Genomic DNA, 22,598 nt, shown 5'->3' with positions numbered 1-22,598 from the left:
ACATGTCTCTTACCCTTTCATTAATTACTTGATCAAACCACTTATTGTCCTCCGACATTTAATTCCCAATACATCCACCCTCTTGTGGACAACCCTATCTATATCCCATGCCTCACAACCACATAAAATTGTTGGAACCATTATTCTCTCAAACATACCCATTTTTGCTCTCCAAGATAATGTTCTCACCTTGCACACATTCTTCAGTGCTCCCAGAACCTTCGCCCCCTCCCCCACCATCTGACTCACTTTTGCTTCCATGGTTTGGTCTGCTGCTAAGTCCACTCCCAGATATCTAAAACACTTCACTTCCTCCAGGTTTTCTCCATTCAAACTTTCCTCCCAATTAACTTGCCCCTCAACCTTACTGAACCCAATAACCTTGCTCTTATTCACATTTACTCTCAACTTTCTCCTTTCAAACGCTTTACTATGCTCAGTCACCATCCTCTGCAGTTTCTCATCCAAATCAGCTGTATCATCAGCGAACAACAACTGACTCACTTCCCAAACCCTCTCATCCACAACAGACTGCATACTTGCCCCTCTCTCCAAAACTCTTGCATTTACTTCCCTAACCATCCCATCCATAAACAAATTAAACAACCATGGAGACATCACGCACCCCTACTGAAAACTGACATTCATTGAAAACCAATCACTTTCCTCTCTTCCTACTAGTATCCATGCTTTACATCCTTGGTGAAAACTCTTCACTGCCTCTAGCAACTTACCTCCCACACCATATACTCTTAAAACTTCCACAAAGCATCTCTATCACCCCTATGATATGCCTTCTCTAGATCCATAAATGCCACATACAAATCCATCTGTTTTTCTAAGTATTTCTCACATACATTCTTCAAAGTAAACACCTGATCCACACATCCTCTACCATTTTTGGTAGATGCTCTGTACATGCCTTTACCTTCTCAATGAATACCCTCTCATATAATTTCCCAGGAATACTCAGTAGACTTATACCTCTGTAATTTGAACACTCACCTTTATTCCCTTTGCCTTTGTACAATGGCACTATTCATGCATTCTGCCAAACCTCAATTACTTACCCATAGTCCATTCATCCATTGAATTCCCTTACCAACCAATCAACAACACAGTCACCCCTTTTTTTAATAAATTCTACTGCAATACCATCCAAACCTACTGCCTTGCCGGCTTTCATCTTCCGCAAAGCTTTCACTACCTACCTCTTTTCTGTTTACCAAACCAATCTCTCTGACCCTCTCACTTTGTACACCACCCCGACCAAAATACCCTATATCTGCCACTCTGTCATCAAACACATTCAAAAACCTTCAAAATACTCACTCCATCTCCTTCTTGCTTCATCACTACTTGTTGGTACCTCTCCATTTGACCCCATCACTGTTGTCCCCACTTGTTCACCTGTCTTACGCACATTATTTACCTCCCTTGAAAACATCTTTTTATTCCCCCTGAAATTTAATGATACTCTCTCACCCAAAACTCTCATTTGCCCTCTTTTCACCTCTTGCACCTTTCTCTTTACCTCCTGCCGCTATCTTTCATACATCTCCCAGCCATTTGCCCTACTTTCCTGCAAAAATCATCCAAACTCGTATCTCTTCTCTTTCACTAACCTCCTTACTTCTTCATCCCACCACTCTACCCTTTCTAATCTGCCCACCTCCCACCTTTCTCATGCTACATGCATCTTTTGTGCAAACTATCACTGCTTCCCTAGATACACCCCATTCCTCCCCCACTCCTCTCACTTTATTTGCTCTCACCTTTTGTCATTCTATACTTCTTTCCTGGTACTTCCTCACACAATTCTAATTCCATCACTCACGTCTCTGCAACATTCTCTCATCTTTTCTGAAAACATCTACAAATCTTCACCTTTGCCTCCAGAAGATAGTGACCAGACATCCCTCCAGGTGCCCCTCTCAGAACATTTACATCCAAAAGCCTCTCATTTACATGCCCATCAATTAACACGTAATCCAATAACACCCTTTGACCATCACTCCTACTCACATATGTATACTTATGTATATCTCTCTTTCTAAACCAGGTATTCCTAATCAACAGTCCTTTTTCAACACACAAGTCCACAAGCTCTTCACTATTTTCATTTACGACACTGAACACCCCATGTGCACCAATTATACCCTCAACTGCCACATTACTCACCTTCCCATTCAAATCACCCATCAGTATAACCTGGTCTCATGCATTAAAGCTGATAACACACTCACTCAGCTGCTCCTAAAACACTTGCCTCTCATGATCTTTCTTCTCATTACCAGGTGCATAGACACCAGTAATCACCCATCTCTCTCATCCACTTTCAGTCATTTATTTTTTATCTTTTATTATACTTTGTCGCTGTCTCACATGTTAGCGATGTAGCGCAAGGAAACAGATGAAAGAATGGCCCAACCCATCCACATACATGTCCACACACGCACATATACATACCAATACATTTCAACGTATACATACACATACACAGACATATACATATATACACATGCACATAATTCACACTTGCTGCCTTTATTCATTCCCTTTGCCACCCCACCACACATGAAATGCCAACCCCTCCCCCCACACACGTGCGAGGTAGCAATAGGAAAAGACAACAAAGGCCACATTCGTTCACACTCAGTCTCTAGCTGTCATATATAATGCACCGAAACCACAGCTCCCTTTCCACATCCATGCCTCACAAAACTTTCCATGGTTTACCCCAAACGCTTCACATGCCCTGGTTCAATCCATTGACTGCACGTTGACACCAGTATACCACATCATTCCAGTTCACTCTATTCCTTGCACGCCTTTCACCCTCCTGCATGTTCAGGCCCAAATCGCTCAAAATCATTTTCACTCCATCCTTCCACCTCCAATTTGGTCTCCCACCTCTTCTCGTTCCCTCCACCTTTGACACATATATCCTCTTTGTCAATCTTACCTAACTCATTCTCTCCATGTGTCTAGACAATTTCAATACACCCTTTTCTGTTTTCTCAACCACACTCTATTTATTACCACACATCTCTCTTACCATTTCATATATAACTTACTCGATCAAACCACCTCACACCACTTATTGTCCTCAAACATCTCATTTCCAACACATCCACCCTCCTCTGCACAACCCTATATATAGCCCATGCCTCGCAACCATATAACGTTGTTGGAACCACTATTCCTTCAAACATACCCATTTTTGCTTTTTGAGATAATGTTCTTGCCTTCCACATATTTTTCAATGCCACCGGAACTTTCACCCCCTCCCCCACCCTGTAACACACTTCTACTTCCATGGTTCCATCCTCTGCCAAATCCACTCCCAGATATCTAACTCACTTCACTTCCTCCAGTTTTTCTCCATTCAAACTTACCTCCCAATTGACTTGTCCCTCAACCTTACTGTACTTAATAACCTTGCTCGTATTCACATTTACTCTCAGCTTTCTTCTTTTACACACTTAACAAACTCAGTCACCAGCTTCGGCAGTTTCTCACCTGAATCAGCCACCAGTGCTGTACCATCAGCGAACAACAACTACTCACTTCCCAAGCCCTTTCATCCACAAGAGACTGCATACTCCCCCTCTCCAAAACTCTTGCATTCACCTCCCTAACAACCCCATCCATAAACAAATCAAACAACCATGGAGACATCACGCACCCTTGCCACAAACCAACATTCACTGAGAACCATTCACTTTCCTCTCTTCCCACTCGCACACATGCCTTACATCCTCGAAAAAAACTTCACTGCGTCTAACAACTTGCCTCCTACACCGTATACTCTTAATACCTTCCACAGAGCATATCTATCAACTCCATCATTTGCCTTCTCTAGATCCATAAATGCTACATACAAATCCATTTGCTTTCTAAGTATTTCTCACATTCATTCTTCAAAGCAATCACCTGATCCACTTCTGAAACCACACTGCTCCTCCCCAATCTGATGCTCTGTACATGCCTTCACCCTCTCAATCAATACCCTCCCATATAATTTCCCTGGAATGCTCAACAAACTTATACCTCTGTGATCTCAGCACTCACCTTTATCTCATTTGCCTTTGTACAGTGGCACTATGCATGTATTCTGCCAATCCTCAGGCACCTCACCATGAGTAATACATACATTGAATATCCTTACCAACCAGTTAACAACACAGTCACCCCCTTTTTTAATAAATTCCACTGCAATACCATCCAAACCCACTGCTTTACCAGCTTTCATCTTCCTCAAAGTTTTTACTACCTCTTCTCTATTTACCAAATCATTCTCCCTAACCCTCTTACTCTGCACACCACCTCATCCAAAACACCCAATCTCTGCCACTCTATCATCTAACACATTCAACAAATCTTCAAAATACTCACTCCATCTCCTTCTTACATCACCACTACTGTTATCACCTCCCCATTAGCTTCCTTCACTGATGTTCCCATTGTCTTACGCACTTTACTTACCTCCTTCTAAAGCATCTTTTTGTTCTTCCTAAAATTTAACGATACTCTCTCACCCCAACTCTCATTTGCCCTCTTTTTCACCTCTTGCACCTTTCTCTTGACCTCCTGCCTGTTTCTTTTATATATCTCCCTGTCATTTGCATTATTTCCCTATAAGACTCGTCCAAAAGCCTCTCTCTTCTCTTTCACTAATAATCTTACTTCTTCATCCCACCTCTCACTACACTTTCTAATTTGCCCACCTCCCACATTTCTCATGCCACAAGCATCTTTTGCGCAAGCCATCACTGCTTCCCTAGATACATCTCATTCTTCCCCCACTCCTCTTACGTCCTTTGCTCTCACCTTTTTTCATTCTGCACTCAGTCTTTCCTGGTACTTCCTCACACATGTCTCCTTCCCAAGCTCACTTACTCTCACCACTCTCTTCACCCCAACATTCTCTTTTCTTTTCTGAAAACCTCTACAAATCTTCACCTTCCCCTCCACAAGGTAACAATCAGACTTCCCTCCAGTTGCACCTCTCAGCACATTAACATCCAATAGTCTCTTTAGCATGCCTGTCACTTAACATGTAATCCAATAATGCTCTCTGGCCGTCTCTCCTACTTACTTACATATACTTATGTACATCTCTTTTTAAACCAGGTATTCCCATTCACCAGTCCTTTTTCAGCACATAAATCTACAAGCTCTCCACCATTTCCATTTACAACACTGAACACCCCATGTACACCAATTATTCCCTCAGCTTTGCATTCAAATCACCCATCACTATAACCTGGTCTCATGCATCAAAACTGCTAACACACTCACTCAGCTGCTCCCAAAATACTTGCCTCTCATGATCTTTCTTCTCATGCCCAGATGCATAGGCCCCCAAAATCACCCATCTCTCTCCATCCACTTTCAGTTTTGCCCATATCAATCTAGACTACTTTCTTACACTCTATCACACTACCACAACTCCTGTTTCAGGAGTAGTCCTACTCCTTCCTTTGCTCTAGTCCGATCACCCCCCAGACTTTACTCCCAAGACATTCCCAAACCACTCTTCCCCTTTACCCTTGAGCTTTGTTTCATTCAGAGCCAAAACATCCAGGTTCCTTTCCTCAAACATACTACCTATCTCTCCTTTTTTTCATCATGGTTACATCCACACTCATGTAGACACCCCAATCTGAGCCTTCGAGGAGGATGAGCACTCCCGGCATCACTCCTTCTGTTTCCTCTTTCAGAAAGTTAAAGTACAAGGAGGGGAGGGTTTCTAGCTCCCTGCTACCTTCCCCTTTAGTCGCCTTCTGTGACACGCAGGGAATGCGTGGGAAGTATTATTTCTTACACTATCACATACTCCCACAACTCCTGCTTCAGGAGAATTGCTATTCTTTCCTTTGCTTTTGTTCTCTCACCAACCACTGACTTTACTCCCAAGATATTCCCAAAACACTCTTCCCCTTTGCCTTTGAGCTTCATTTCACTCAGAGCCAACACATCCAAGTTCCTTTCCTCAAACATACTACCTATCTCTCCTTTTTTCTCATCTTGGTTACATCTGCTCACATTCAGACATCCCAATCTGAGCCTTCGAGGAGGATGAGCACTCCCCACGTGACTCCTTCTTCTGTTTCCCCTTTTAAAATTTCAAGTACATGGAGGTGAGGGTTCCAGCCCCCTGCTCCTGCTCCCTTTAGTTGCCTTCTATGACATGTGGGGAATACGCGAGAAGTAATTTTTTGTAATCTGCTGCATTCTGCATAACCTTACATATACCTTGTTATAAAGACTTGCATGACTTCATTTTGATATTGGCTGTGTGGGTTCTAAAACACATGTTAGTAATTTGAATATGCCTTTCATATCATTACACTAACAGAGAGCACTGACTGTGAGTGTGTCAGGTGTGGGGTCTGATCATCCAGTGACAGTCACCTTTGATAAATACCAAGCTGGAGATGCCCCAGTTAGAATTGAGAACTGGTGTGAGGATGTGCATCTTCGTATTCATCAAAAAGGCTCCAACCAGGTATGGATGATGCTTACAGCCTGTGCAAAGCCAGATAAATTAACTTCCTTTATGAATGAGTTTTCAGAGAAAGTGAGTGGAAAAGATTAGTCAAATGTTTTTTTGCATTCCTTTATTTGATTTGCAGTAAAGAATGTATCTCTCTGTAAATTAGATCACAGTTGATACTAAGATTTATTTTTCTTTTAATAGTTATAAAAGTCATGTAATATGATGATTGAAAATCAACATAGTCACTTTTTTTGCTTTTAACAAAATTGTTTCTTTTTTCGTATAACAGACACATCTTCTGGCACCACACCAGTCACAGCTGTATACTTGGGATGACCCAACACTACCTCATGAACTGCTGTGGAATATCTACAATAGAAAAAGTGATGACTTAACTGCTGTTATCAACAAGGTGAATCAAGCTATTTTTCGTTTGAGATTGTCTTCTCAGTTGCTTATAGCATTTGTATCCTTAAAGTAGAATTGCAGTGTTAACAGTCTCTGCTTGCATGAGGTTTAGATCATCAATGGAAAGACTCCCTTAGTGAGGTTTTATAATATTCTGTGGTTACTCCAGATGCAGGAGTCCCCCAGAAGGTGCTCTAGAAATACAATGATAATTATGAAAATAATGATAATGATAATGATAATAACATTGAAAATTATAATGAGTGATAATGACAGTGATATTGATGATAGCAGTAATAATGATAATGATGATAACAAAAAAGCAATAATGATTAAATCTAACCAGAGCGTCATTAATTTTAATTCTAATATGGAGTCAGGGAACCTGGGATCATTCAGCATAATGGGCTGCACTGTGAAGTATAATCATTTGTGATAAAAAAAGATTGACACAAATATTGCAAATAGAGTGATGATTCCATTGAAAAACAGGATTACTTGATAGTGAAATGAACAGTATTTCTGGGAAGTCTGTGTTGTTGAGTTAGGACAAGCAGATTTGTAGTGTCCTTTTCATTTACAGTGGTAACATTATGGTGATAAGATTACTGTTTGTGTTATGGGGAGAAAGTTTTACACTTTTGTTGCCCTGTTTCTTAACCTTGTATATATTTACCATCTCTTTACTCTTATTTATGTATGCACACACACACACACACACACACACACACACACACACACACACACACACACACACACACACACACACATCAGTGCATGCATGTGTATGAGTAAGTTTGATAGAATTGCTGACTACTGGATAATGTGACCCTGACAGGATATGACTGATCTGGACCCCATTGCTCATGAAGGTGAGACAATAGGTATTCAATTACTAGTGATCAAATAGTCATTTCCCTAATAGGTTAGCATAGGTGAATGGTTAGGATACCCAGCAACCATGCAAATTAGGGTTCGAAGTTTTGCTGTTGGAGGGCATTATGTGGTCTATGAAAAGTGTGCTTTCATATGCAATATATGTGTTCATATACCTCCATGTGTGACAGTAATTTTGGTAGAATTGCTGACTATTGGGTAATGTGAGCCTGATGGGATATGACTGGCGTAGATTCAATTGCTTGTGGACATGTGACAGAGGGTGTTTGATTGCTAGTAATTGAAGTCATTTCCCTAATAGGGGCGGCATAGCTGAGTGGTTAGTATATTCATTAACCACACAAATGGTGCAGGGTTCAAATCCTTACTGTTGGAGGGCATTATGTATTCTATGAAAAGTGCACATTCATATGTACTACATTTGTGTCCACATACCTCCACTTGTGACTGTAAGATAGGTAGAATTGCTGACTACCGGGTAATGTGAGCCTGACAGGATATGACTGGTCTATACCTCATTGCTCATGGCTGTGAGGCAAAAGGTATTTGATTATTACTAGTCGAAGTCATTTCCCAAGTAAGGGCAGCATAGCCAGGTGGTTAGCATATCCAACAACCACACAAATGGTGCGGGGTTTGAATCCTTGCTGTTGGAGGGCATCATGTGTTCTATGACAAGTGTGCATTAATGTGCACTATACTTCTGTTCATATACCTCCATGTGTGACAGTAAGTTGATTAAGATTGCTGACAACTGGGTAATCAAGCCTGAAGGGATGTGACCAGTCTAGACCCCATTACTCATGGATGTGAGATGAAGAGTACTCAGTTACTAGTAATCAAATAGTAATTTCCCTGTTATGGGCAGCATAGTTGAGTGCTTGATGTACTCATCCATCAAAAACGCAAATGGGGTGGGGTTCGAATCCTTGCTGTTAGAGGGTATTATATGCTCCACCTTCTTGAAGGCTCATATTGGGGTGTCTGAATATGTGTGGATTTAACCAAGATGAGAAAAAAGGAGAGATAGGTACTATGTTTGAGGAAAGAAACCAGGATGTTCTGGCTCTGAGTCAAACGAAGCTCAAGGGTAAAGGGGAAGAATTGTACGGTCAAGTCTTGGGAGTAAAGTCAGGGGTTGGTTAGAGGACAACAGCTAAGGAAGGAGTAACACTACTCCTGAAGCAGGAGTTGTGGAAGTGTGTGATAAAGTGTAAGAAAGTAAATTTTAGATTAATGTGGGTAAAACTCAAAGTGGATGGAGAGAGATGGGTGATTATTGGTGCTTCTGCACCTGATCATGAGAAGAAAGTTCATGAGAGGCAAGTGTTTTGGGAGCAGATGAGTGAGTGTGTCAGCACCTTTGGTACATGAGACCAGGTATTAGTGATGGCTGATTTGAATGCAAATGTGAGTAAAGTGGCAGTTGAGGGTAAAATTGGTGTACATGGGGTATTCAGTGTTATGAATGGAAATGGTGATGAGCTTGTGGATTTGTGTGCTGAAAAAGATTGGTGATTGGGATTACCTGGTTTACAAAGAGATTTATTTATTTATATTTATTATACTTTGTCGCTGTCACCCACGTTAGCGAGGTAGGGCAAGGAAACAGAAGAAAGAATGGCCCAACCCACCCACATACACACGCACAGATACATACCTATACATCTCAACGTATACACATATATATATACACACACAGACATATACATATATACACATGTACGTAATCCATACTGTCTGCCCTTATTCATTCCCGTTGCCACCCTGCCACACATGAAATGAAAACCCCCTCCCACTGCATGTGTGCGAGGTAGCGCTAGGAAAAGACAACAAAGGCCACTTTTGTTCACACTCAGTCTCTAGCTGTCATGTATAATACACTGAGACCACAGATCCCTTTCCACATCCAGGCCCCACAAAACTTTCCATGGTTTACCCCAGACGCTTCACATTCCCTGGTTCAATCTATTGACAGCATGTCGACCCCAGTATACCACATTGTTCCAATTCACTCTATTCCTTGCATGCCTTTAACCCTTCTGCATGTTTAGGCCCCAATCACTCAAAATCTTTTTCACTCCATCCTTCCACCTCCAGTTTGATCTCCCACATCTCCTCGTTCCCTCCACCTCTGACACATATATCCTCTTGGTCAATCTTTCCTCACTCATTCTCTCCATGTGACCAAACCATTTCAAAACACCCTCTTCTGCTCTCTCAACCACACTCATTTTATTACCACACATCTCTCTTACCCTTTCATTGATTACTCGATCAAACCACCTCACACCATATATTGTCCTCAAACATCTCATTTCCAGCACATCCATCCTCCTCAGCACAACTCTATCTATAGCCCACGCCTCGCAACCATATAATATTGTTGGAACCACTATTCCTTCAAACATACCCATTTTTGCTCCCCAAGATAACGTTATCGACTTCCACACATTTTTCAATTCTCCCAGAACTTTCACCCCCTCCCCCACCTTATGATTCACTTCCACTTCCATGGTTCCATCCGCTGTCAAATCCACTCTCAGATATCTAAAACACTTCACTTCCTCCAGTTTTTCTCCATTCAAACTTACCTCCCAGTTGACTTGTCCCTCAACCCTACTGTAGCGAATAACCTTGCTCTTATTTGCATTCAGTTATTTCTTCTTTCCCATACTTCACCAAACTCAGTCACCAGCTTCTGCAGTTTCTCACCTGAATCAGCCACCAGTGCTGTATCATCAGCGAACAACAACTGACTCACTTCCCAAGCTCTCTCATCCATTACAGACTGCATACTTGCCCCTCTTTCCAAAACTCTTGCATTCACCTCCATAACAACCCCATCCATAAACAAATTAAACAACCATGGAGATATCACGCACCCCAGCCACAAACCAACATTCACTGAGAACCAGTCGCTTTCCTCTCTTCCTACACATACACATGCTTACATCCTCGATAAAAACTTTTCACTGCTTCTAGCAACTTACCTCCCACACCATATATTCTTAAAACCTTCCACAGAGCATCTCTATCATCTCTATCATATGCCTTCTCCAGATCCATAAATGCTACATACAAATCCATTTGCTTTTCTAAGTATTTCTCACATACATTCTTCAAAGCAAACACCTGATCCACACATCCTCTACCACTTCTGAAACCACACTGCTATTCACCAATCTGATGCTCTGTACATGCCTTCACCCTCTCAATCAATACCCTTCTATATAATTTCCCAGGAATACTCAACAAACATATACCTCTGTAATTTGAGCACTCACTCTTATCCCCTTTGCCTTTGTACAATGGCACTATGCAAGCATTCTGATAGTCCCCAGGCACCTCACCATGAGTCATACATACATTAAATAACCTTACCAACCAGTCAACAATACAGTCACCCCCTTTTTTAATAAATTCCACTGCAATACCATCCAATCTCGCTTCCTTGCCAGCTTTCATCTTCTACAAAGCTTTTACTACCTCTTCTCTGTTTACCAAATCATTCTCCCTAACCCTCTCATGTTGCACACCACCTTGACCAAAACACCTTATATCTGCCACTCTGTTATCAAACACATTCAACAAACCTTCACAATTCTCACTCCATCTCCTTCTCACATCACCACTACTTGTTATCACCTCCTATTACCCCCCTTCACTGATGTTCCCATTTGTTCCCTTATCTTACGCACTTTATTTACCTCCCAAAACATCTTTTTATTCTCCCTAAAATTTAATGATACTCTCTCACTCCAAATCTCATTTGCCCTCTTTTTTGCCTCTTGCACCTTTCTCATGACCTCCTGCCTCTTTTATACATCTCCCAGTCGTTTGCATTATTTCCCTGCAAAAATCATCCAAATGCCTCTCTCTTCTCTTTCACCAATAAGCTTACTTCCTCATCCCACCACTCACTACCATTTCTAATCTGCCCACCTCCCATGCTTCTCATGCCACAAGCATCTTTTGCACAAGCCATCACTGCTTCCCTAAATACATCCCATTCCTCCCACATTCCCCTTATGTCCTTTGTTCACACCTTTTTCCATTCTGTACTGTCTCTTTTGGTACTTGCTCACATAAGTCTCCTTCTCAAGCTCACTTACTCTCACTACTCTCTTCACCCCAACTTTCTCTCTTCTTTTCTGAAAACATCTACAAATCTTCACCTTCGCCTCCACAAGATAATGATTAGACATCCCTCCAGTTGCACCTCTCAGCACATTAACATTCAAAAGTCTCTCTTTTGCGCACCTATCAATTAACACATAATCCAATAACGCTCTCTGGCCATCTCTCCTACTTCTATATGTATACATATGTATATCTTTCTTTTTAAACCAGGTATTCCCAGTCACTAGTCCTTTTTCAGCACATAGATCTACAAGCTCTTCACCATTTCCATTTACAACACTGAACGCCCCATATACACCAATTATTCCCTCAACTGCCACATTACTCACCTTTGCATTCAAATCACTCATCACTATAACCCGGTCTCGTGCATCAAAACTACTAACACACTCACACAACTGCTCCCAAATCACTTGCCTCTCATGATCTTTCTTCTCATGCCCTGGTGCATATGCACCAATAATCACCCATTTCTCTTCATCAACTTTCAGTTTTACCCCTATCAATCTAGAGTTTACTTTCTTACACTCTATCGCATACTCCCACCACTCCTGTTTCAGGAGTAGTGCTACTCCTTCCCTTGCTCTTGTCCTCTCACCAACACTTGACTTTACTCCCAAGACTTTACTCCCAAGACTTTACTCCCAAGACATTCCCAAACCACTCTTCCCCTTTACCCTTGAGCTTTGATTCACTCAGAGCCAAAACATCCAGGTTCCTTTCCTCAAACTTACTACCTATCTCTCCTTTTTTCTCATCTTGGTTACATCCACACACATTTAGACACCCCAATCTGAGCCTTCGAGGAGGATGAGCACCCCCTGCATGACTCCTTCTGTTTCCCCATTTAGAAAGTTAGAATATACATAAGAGATATACATAAGTATACATATGTGAGAAAGAGAGATGGTCAAAGGGCATTATTGGATTACATGTTAATTGATAGGTGAGTAAGAGATACTTTTGGATGTGAATAAGCTGAGAGGGGCAGCTGGTGGGATGTCTGATCACTATCTTGTGTAGGTGAAGATGAAGATTTGTAGAGGTTTCAGAAAATAAAAGAGAATGTTGGGAAGAAGAGAGCAGTGAGTGTAAGTGAGCTTGGAAAGGAGACTTGTGTGGGAAAGTGTAGAATGGCAAAAGATGAGAACAAATGGCACGAGGGAAGTGGGTGAGGTATGGGATGTATTTAGGGAAACATTGATGGCATGTGCAAAAGATGCATGTGGCATGAAAAAGGTAAGATGTGGACTGATTAGTAAGGGTAGTGAGTGGTGGGATAAAGAAGTAAAGTTGTCAGTGAAAGCGAAAAGAGAGGTGTTTGGACGATACTAACAAGGAAGGAGTACAAATGAATAGATGTATAAAGAAAGTGGCAGGAGGTCAAGGGGAAGGTGCAAGGGTTAAAAAAGAGGGCAAATGAGAATTAGGGTGAGAGAGTATCATTAAACATAGGGAGAGTAAAAATATGATTTGGAAGAAGGTAAATAATGTACATAAGAAAAGAAAACAATTCGGAACATCAGTAAAAGGGGCAAAGGGGGAGGTAATAACAGGTAGTGATAAAGTGAGAAGGAGATGGAGTGAGTATTTTCAAGGTTTGTTGAATGTGTTTGATTATAGAGTGGCAGATGTAGGGTGTTTTTGGTTGGGGTGGTGTGCAAAGTGAGAGGGTCAGGGAGAATGATTTGGTTAAGAGATAAGAGATAGTGAAAGCTTTGTGGAAGATGAAATCTGGCAAGGCAGTGGGTTTGGATGGTATTGTAGTTGAATTTATTAAGAAAGTGGGTGGCTGTGTTGTTGACTAGTTGCTAAGGATATTCCCTGTATATATGAATCATGGTGAAGTCCTTGAAGATTGGTGGAATGCATACATAGTGCCATTGTACAAATTGTAAAGGGGATTAAGGTGAGTGTTCAAACCACAGAGGCATAAGTTTGTTGAGTATTCGTGGGCAATTGTATGGGAGGGTATTGATTGAGAGGATGAAGGCATGTGCAGAGCATCAGATTGGGGAGGAGCAGTGTGGTTTAAGAAGTGGTATAGGTTGTGTGGATGAAGTGTTTGCTTTGAAGAATGTATGAGAGATACTTAGAAAAACAGATGAATTTGTATGTAGCATTTATGGATCTGGAGAAGGCATGTATGTAAGGTATTAAGAGTATATGGTGTGGGAGGTAAGTTGCTAGGAGTGAAAATTTGTTATCTAGCATGTAAGGCATGTGTACGAGTGGGAAGAGAGGAAAGTGATTGGTTCTCAGTGAATGTCTGTCTGTGGCAGGGGTGCTTGATGTCTCCATGGCTGTTTAATTTGTTTATGGATGGGGTTGTTAGGGAGGCTAATGGAAGAGTTTTGGAGAGAGGGGCAAGTATGCAGCCTGTTGTAGATAAGAGGGCTTGGGAAGTGAGTCAGTTGTTGTTCGCTGATGATACAGCTGCGGTGGCTGATTCAGGTGAGAAACTGCAGAAGTTGGTGACTGAGTTTGGTAAAGTGTGTGAAAGAAGAAAGCTGAGTGTAAATGTGAATAAGAGCAAGGTAATTAGGTTCAGTAGGGTTGAGGGACAAGTCAATTGGGAGGTTGGGAGGTAAGTTTGAGTGGAGAAAACTAGAGGAAGTGAAGTGTTTTAGATACCTGGGAGTGGATTTAGCAGTGGATGGAACCATAGAAGCGGCAGTGAGTCACAGGGTGGAGGGAGGGGGTGAAGGTTCTGGGAGCATTGTAGAAGGTGAGAACGTTATTTCGGAAAGGAAAAATGGTATGTTTGAAGGAATAGTGGTTACAACAATGTTATATGGTAGTGAGGCATGGGTTATAGATAGGGTTGTGTGGAGGAGAGTGGATGTTTTGGAAATGAAATGTTTGAAGACCATATGTAGTGTGAGGAGGTTTGATCAAGTAAGTAATGAAAGGGTAAGAGAGATGTGTGGTAATAAAAAGTGTGGTTGAGAGAGCAGAAGACGGTGTATTGAAATAGTTTGGTCACATGGAGAGAATGAGTGAAGAAAGATTGACAAAGAGGATATATGTGTCAGAGATGGAGGGAACAAGAATTGGGAAACCAAATTAGAGGTGGAAGGATCCAGTGATGCTCTCTTGCCATCTCTTCCACTTACATACGTATACTTATGTTATATCTCTTTTTAAACCAGGTATTCCCAATCACCAGTCCTTTTTCAGCACACAAATCTACACTCTTCACTGTTTCCATTTACAGCCCTGAACTCCTCATATACACTAATTATACCTTCAGCTGCCACATTACTAACTTTGCATTCAAATAACCCATTACTATAGCCCGGTCTCGTGCATCAAAGCTGCTAACACACTCACTCAGCTGCTCCCAAAATACTTGCCTCTCATGATCTTTCATCTCATGCCCAGGTGCATAGGCACCAATAATCACCCATCTCTCTCCATCCACTTTTAGTTTTACCCATATCAATCTAGAGTTTACTCTCTTACACTCTATCACATACTCCCACCACTCTTGCTTCAGGAGTAGTGCTACTCCTTCCTTGGCTTTCGTCCTCTCACCAACCCCTGACTTTACTTGCAAGACATTCCCAAACCACTTTTCCCCTTTACCCTTGAGATTTGTTTCACTCAGAGCCAAATTCATTCCCTCAAACATACTACCTATCTCTCCTTTTTTCTCATCTTGGTTACATTCACACACAGTCAGACACCCTAATCTGAGCCTGTGAGGAGGATGAGCACCCCCCCAGATGACTCCTTCTGTTTCTTCTTTAAGAAAGTTGAAATACAATGAGGGGAAGGTTTCTTGCCCCCTGCTCCAATACCCTTTAGATGCCTTCTATGACACACGTGAAATGCGTGGGAAGTATTCTTTGTCCCCTATCCCCAGGAAAATGAGATGTTTGAGGACAATGTGTGGTGTAAGGTGGTATGATCGAGTAAGTAATGTAAGGGTAAGAGAGATGTGTGGAAATAAAAAGAGCGTGGTTGAGAGAGCAGAAGAGGGTGTTTTGAAATGGTTTGGGCACATGGAGAGAATGAGTGAGGAAAGATTGACCAAGAGGATATATGTGTCGGAGGTGGAGGGAACGAGGAGAAGTGGGAGACCAAATTGGAGGTGGAAAGATGGAGTGAAAAAGATTTTGTGTGATCGGGGCCTGAACATGCAGGAGAGTGAAAGGAGGGCAAGGAATAGAGTGAATTGGATCGATGTGGTATACCGGGGTTGACGTGCTGTCAGTGGATTTGAATCAGGGCATGTGAAGCGTCGGGTAAACCATGGAAAGTTGTGTGGGGCCTGGATGTGGAAAGGGAGCTGTGGTTTCGGGCATTATTGCATGACAGCTAGAGACTGAGTGTGAACGAATGGGGGCTTTGTTGTCCTTTCCTAGTGCTACTTCACACACATGAGGGGGGAGGGGGATGGTATTCCATGTGTGGCGAGGTGGCGATGGGAATGAATAAAGGCAGACAGTGTGAATTGTGTGCATGGGTATATATGTATGTTTCTGTGTGTGTATATATATGTGTACATTGAGATGTATGGGTATGTATATTTGTGTGTGAGGACGTGTATGTATATACATTGTGTATGGGGGTGGGTTGGGCCATTTCTTTCGTCTGTTTCCTTTCGCTGCCTCGCAAACGCGGGAGACAGCGACAAAGCAAAATAAAAATATATATATATTTTTTTTTTTTTTTTTTTTTTTTTTTTTATACTTTGTCGCTGTCTCCCGCATTTGCGAGGTAGCGCAAGGAAACAGATGAAAGAAATGGCCCAACCCCCCCCCCATACACATGTACATACACACGTCCACACACGCAAATATACATACCTACACAGCTTTCCATGGTTTACCCCAGATGCTTCACATGCCTTGATTCAATCCACTGACAGCACGTCAACCCCTGTATACCACATCGCTCCAATTCACTCTATTCCTTGCCCTCCTTTCACCCTCCTGCATGTTCAGGCCCCGATCACACAAAATCTTTTTCACTCCATCTTTCCACCTCCAATTTGGTCTCCCTCTTCTCCTCGTTCCCTCCACCTCCGACACGTATATCCTCTTGGTCAATCTTTCCTCACTCATTCTCTCCATGTGCCCAAACCATTTCAAAACACCCTCTTCTGCTCTCTCAACCACGCTCTTTTTATTTCCACACATTTCTCTTACCCTTACGTTACTTACTCGATCAAACCACCTCACACCACACATTGTCCTCAAACATCTCATTTCCAGCACATCCATCCTCCTGCGCACAACTCTATCCATAGCCCACGCCTCGCAACCATACAGCATTGTTGGAACCACTATTCCTTCAAACATACCCATTTTTGCTTTCCGAGATAATGTTCTCGACTTCCACACATTTTTCAAGGCTCCCAAAATTTTCGCCCCCTCCCCCACCCTATGATCCACTTCCGCTTCCATGGTTCCATCCGCTGACAGATCCACTCCCAGATATCTAAAACACTTCACTTCCTCCAGTTTTTCTCCATTCAAACTCACCTCCCAATTGACTTGACCCTCAACCCTACTGTACCTAATAACCTTGCTCTTATTCACATTTACTCTTAACTTTCTTCTTCCACACACTTTACCAAACTCAGTCACCAGCTTCTGCAGTTTCTCACATGAATCAGCCACCAGCGCTGTATCATCAGCGAACAACAACTGACTCACTTCCCAAGCTCTCTCATCCCCAACAGACTTCATACTTGCCCCTCTTTCCAGGACTCTTGCATTTACCTCCCTAACAACCCCATCCATAAATATATTTATAAATGTGTGTGGATGTAACCAAGATGTGAAAAAAAGGAGAGATAGGTAGTATGTTTGAGGAAAGGAACCTGGATGTTTTGGCTCTAAGTGAAACGAAGCTAAAGGGTAAAGGCGAAGAGTGGTTTGGGAATGTCTTGGGAGTAAAGTCAGGGGTTAGTGAGAGGACAAGAGCAAGGGAAGGAGTAGCAGTACTCCTGAAACAGTAGTTGTGGGAGTATGTGATAGAATGTAAGAAAGTAAATTCTCGATTGATATGGGTAAAACTGAAAGTTCATGGAGAGAGATGGGAGATTATTGGTGCATATGCACCTGGGCATGAGAAGAAAGATCATGAGAGGCAAGTGTTTTGGGAGCAGCTGAATGAGTGTGTTAGTGGTTTTGATGCACAAGACCGGGTTATAGTGATGGGTGATTTGAATGCAAAGGTAAGTAATGTGGCAGTTGAGGGAATAATTGGTATACATGGAGTGTTCAGTGTTGTAGATGGAAATGGTGAAGAGCTTCTAGATTTATGTGCTGAAAAAGGACTAGTGATTGGGAATACCTGGTTTAAAAAGCGAGAAATACATAAGTATACATATGTAAGTAGGAGAGATGGCCAGAGAGTGTTATTGGATTACATGTTAATTGACAGGCGCTTGAAAGAAAGACTTTTGGATGTTAATGTGCTGAGAGGTGCAACTGGAGGGATGTCTGATCATTATCTTGTGGAGACTAAGATGAAGATTTGTATGGGTTTTCAGAATAGAAGAGTGAATGTTGGGGTGAAGAGGGTGGTGAGAGTAAGTGAGCTTGGGAAGGAGACTTGTGTGAGGAAGTACCAGGAGAGACTGAGTACAGAATGGAAAAAGGTGAGAACAATGGAAGTAAGGGGAGTGGGGGAGGAATGGGATGTATGTAGGGAATCGGTGATGGATTGCGCAAAAGATGCTTGTGGCAAGAGAAGAGTGGGAGGTGGGTTGATTAGAAAGGGTAGTGAGTGGTGGGATGAAGAAGTAAGATTATTAGTGAAAGAGAAGAGAGAGGCATTTGGACGATTTTTGCAGGGAAAAAATGCAATTGAGTGGGAGATGTATAAAAGAAAGAGACAGGAGGTCAAGAGAAAGGTGCAAGAGGTGAAAAAGAGGGCAAATGAGAGTTGGGGTGAGAGAGTATCATTAAATTTTAGGGAGAATAAAAAGATGTTCTGGAAGGAGGTAAATAAAGTGCGTAAGACAAGGGAGCAAATGGGAACTTCAGTGAAGGGCGCAAATGGGGAGGTGATAAAAAGTAGTGGTGATGTGAGAAGGAGATGGAGTGAGTATTTTGAAGGTTTGTTGAATGTGTTTTATGATAGAGTGGCAGATATAGGGTGTTTTGGTCGAGGTGGTGTGATTAGGTAAACTGATTAGGTAAAATGATTAGGGAAAATGATTAGGTAAACAGAGAAGAGGTAGTGAAAGCTTTGCGGAAGATGAAAGCCGGCAAGGCAGCAGGTTTGGATGATATTGCAGTGGAATTTATTAAAAAAGGGGGTGACTGTATTATTGACTGGTTGGTAAGGTTATTTAATGTATGTATGACTCATGGTGAGGTGCCTGAGGATTGGCAGAATGCGTGCATAGTGCCTTTGTACAAAGGCAAAGGGGATAAGAGTGAGAGCAAAAATGGGTATGTTTGAAGGAATAGTGGTTCCAACAATTTTGTATGGCTGCAAGGTGTGGGCTATGGATATAGTTGTGCGCAGGAGGGTGGATGTGCTGGAAATGAGATGTTTGAGGACAATGTGTGGTGTGAGGTGGTTTGATCAAGTTAGTAACTTAAGGGTAAGAGAGATGTGTGGAAATAAAACGAGCGTGGTTGAGAGAGCAGAAGAGGGTGTTTTGAAATGGTTTGGGCACATGGAGAGAATGAGTGAGGAAAGATTGACCAAGAGGATATATGTGTCGGAGGTGGAGGGAACGAGAAGTGGGAGACCAAATTGGAGGTGGAAAGATGGAGTGAAAAAGATTTTGTGTGATTGGGGCCTGAACATGCAGGAGGGTGAAAGGAGGGCAAGGAATAGAGTGAATTGGATCGATGTGGTATACCGGGGTTGACGTGCTGTCAGTGGATTGAATCAGGGCATGTGAAGCGTCTGGGGTAAACCATGGAAAGCTGTGTAGGTATGTATATTTGCGTGTGTGGACGTGTATGTATATACATGTGGATGGGGGTGGGTTGGGCCATTTCTTTCGTCTGTTTCCTTGCGCTACCTCGCAAACGCGGGAGACAGCGGCAAAAAAAAAAAGAAAAAAAAATATATATATATATATATATATATATATATATATATATATATATATATATATATATATATATATATATATATATTTTTTATACTTTGTCGCTGGGGATAGGGGAGGAAGAATACTTCCCACGTATTCCCTGCGTGTCGTAGAAGGCGACTAAAAGGGGAGGGAGCGGGTGGCTGGAAATCCTCCCCTCTCGTTTTTTTTTTTTAATTTTCCAAAAGAAGGAACAGAGAAGGGGGCCAGGTGAGGATATTCCCTTTAAGGCCCAGTCCTCTGTTCATAGCGCTACCTCGCTAATGCGGGAAATGGCGAATAGTACGAAAGAAAAGAAAGATATATATATATATATATATATATATATATATATATATATATATATATATATATATATATATATATATATATATCCTTGGAGATAGGGGATTAAGAATACTTCCCACGTATTCCCTGCGTGTCGTAGAAGGCGACTAAAAGGGGAGGGAGCGGGGGGCTGGAAATCCTCCCCTCTCGTTTTTTTTTCTTTTTTTTTTTTTTTCCAATTTTCCAAAAGAAGGAACAGAGAATTGGGCCAGGTGAGGGTATTCCCTCAAAGGCCCAGTCCTCTGTTCTTAACGCTACCTCGCTAATGCGGGAAATGGCGAATAGTTTGAAAGAAAAAGAAAGAATATATATATATATATATATATATATATATATATATATATATATATATATATATATATATATATATATATATATATATATTTTTCTTTCTTTTAAACTATTCGCCATTTCCCGCATTAGCGAGGTAGCACCAAGAACAGAGGACTGGGTCTTTGTGGAATATCCTCACCTGACCCCCCCCTGTTCCTTCTTTTGAAAAAAAAAAAAAAAAAAAAAGTGGATTTCCATCCTCCCGCTCCCTCTCCTTTTAGTCACCTTCTACGACACACAGGGAATACATGGGAAGTATTCTTAATCCCCTATCCCCAGGGATAATATATATATATATATATATATATATATATATGGGAGCGGGGGGCCAGAAATCCTCCCCTCCTTGTATTTTTTTTAACTTTCTAAAATGGGAAACAGAAGAAGGAGTCACCCGGGGAGTGCTCATCCTCCTCGAAGGCTCAGATTGGGGTGCCTAAATGTGTGTGGATGTAACCAAGATGTGAAAAAAGGAGAGATAGGTAGTATGTTTGAGGAAAGGAACCTGGATGTTTTGGCTCTGAGTAAAACGAAGCTCAAGGGTAAAGGGGAAGAGTGGTTTGGGAATGTCTTGGGAGTAAAGTCAGGGGTTAGTGAGAAGACAAGAGCAAGGGAAGGAGTAGCAATACTCCTGAAACATGAGTTGTGGGAGTATGTGATAGAATGTAAGAAAGTAAATTCTCGATTAATATGGGTAAAACTGAAAGTTGATGGAGAGAGATGGGTGATTATTGGTGCATATGCACCTGGGCATGAGAAGAAAGATCATGAGAGGCAAGTGTTTTGGGAGCAGCTGAATGAGTGTGTTAGTGGTTTTGATGCACGAGACCGGGTTATAGTGATGGGTGATTTGAATGCAAAGGTGAGTAATGTGGCAGTTGAGGGAATAATTGGTATACATTGGGTGTTCAGTGTTGTAAATGGAAATGGTGAAGAGCTTGTAGATTTATGTGCTGAAAAAGGACTGATGATTGGGAATACCTGGTTTAAAAAGCGAGATATACATAAGTATACTTATGTAAGTAGGAGAGATGGCCAGAGAGCGTTATTGGATTACGTGTTAATTGACAGGCGTGCAAAAGAGAGACTTTTGGATGTTAATGTGCTGAGAGGTGCAACTGGAGGATGTCTGATCATTATCTTGTGGAGGCTAAGGTGAAGATTTGTATGGGTTTTCAGAAAAGAAGAGTGTATGTTGGGGTGAAGAGGGTGGTGAGGGTAAGTGAGCTTGGGAAGGAGACTTGTGTGAGGAAGTACCAGGAGAGACTGAGTACAGAATGGAAAAAGGTGAGAACAATGGAAGTAAGGGGAGTGGGGGAGGAATGGGATGTATTTAGGGAATCAGTGATGGATTGCGCAAAAGATTATTGTGGCATGAGAAGAGTGGGAGGTGGGTTGATTAGAAAGGGTAGTGAGTGGTGGGATGAAGAAGTAAGAGTATTAGTGAAAGAGAAGAGAGAGGCATTTGGACGATTTTTGCAGGGAAAAATTAAGTGGGAGATGTATAAAGGAAAGAGACAGGAGGTCTCTTTCACCCTCCTGCATGTTCAGGCCCCGATCACTCAAAATCTTTTTCACTCCATCTTTCCACCTCCAATTTGGTCTCCCACTTCTCCTCGTTCCCTCCACCTCTGACACATATATCCTCTTGGTCAATCTTTCCTCACTCATTCTCTCCATATGACCAAACCATTTCAAAACACCCTCTTCTGCTCTCTCAACCACACTCTTTTTATTTCCACACATCTCTCTTACCCTTACATTACTTACCCGATCAAACCACCTCACACCACACATTGTCCTCAAACATCTCATTTCCAGCACATCCATCCTCCTGCACACAACTCTATCCATAGCCCACGCCTCGCAACCATACAACATTGTTGGAACCACTATTCCTTCAAACATACCCAT

General features: G+C 41.9%; 1 protein-coding gene across 1 annotated transcript in view; it reads left to right on the top strand.

The window, feature by feature from the left end:
- LOC139764960 (intermembrane lipid transfer protein VPS13A-like) overlaps positions 1–22,598 on the top strand; it is a 1,504,808-nt gene that overhangs the window by 957,079 nt on the left and 525,131 nt on the right. Inside the window, 2 exon segments of the mRNA XM_071692018.1 lie at positions 6,365–6,514; positions 6,795–6,917. Coding sequence (XP_071548119.1) covers positions 6,365–6,514; positions 6,795–6,917 — 273 coding nt within the window.

Source organism: Panulirus ornatus, chromosome 52, assembly GCF_036320965.1.
Source record: "Panulirus ornatus isolate Po-2019 chromosome 52, ASM3632096v1, whole genome shotgun sequence".
Lineage (NCBI taxonomy): Eukaryota > Metazoa > Arthropoda > Malacostraca > Decapoda > Palinuridae > Panulirus > Panulirus ornatus.
Note: the sequence above shows the minus strand (reverse complement) of the source record. Positions and strands in the feature narration are given on the sequence as shown.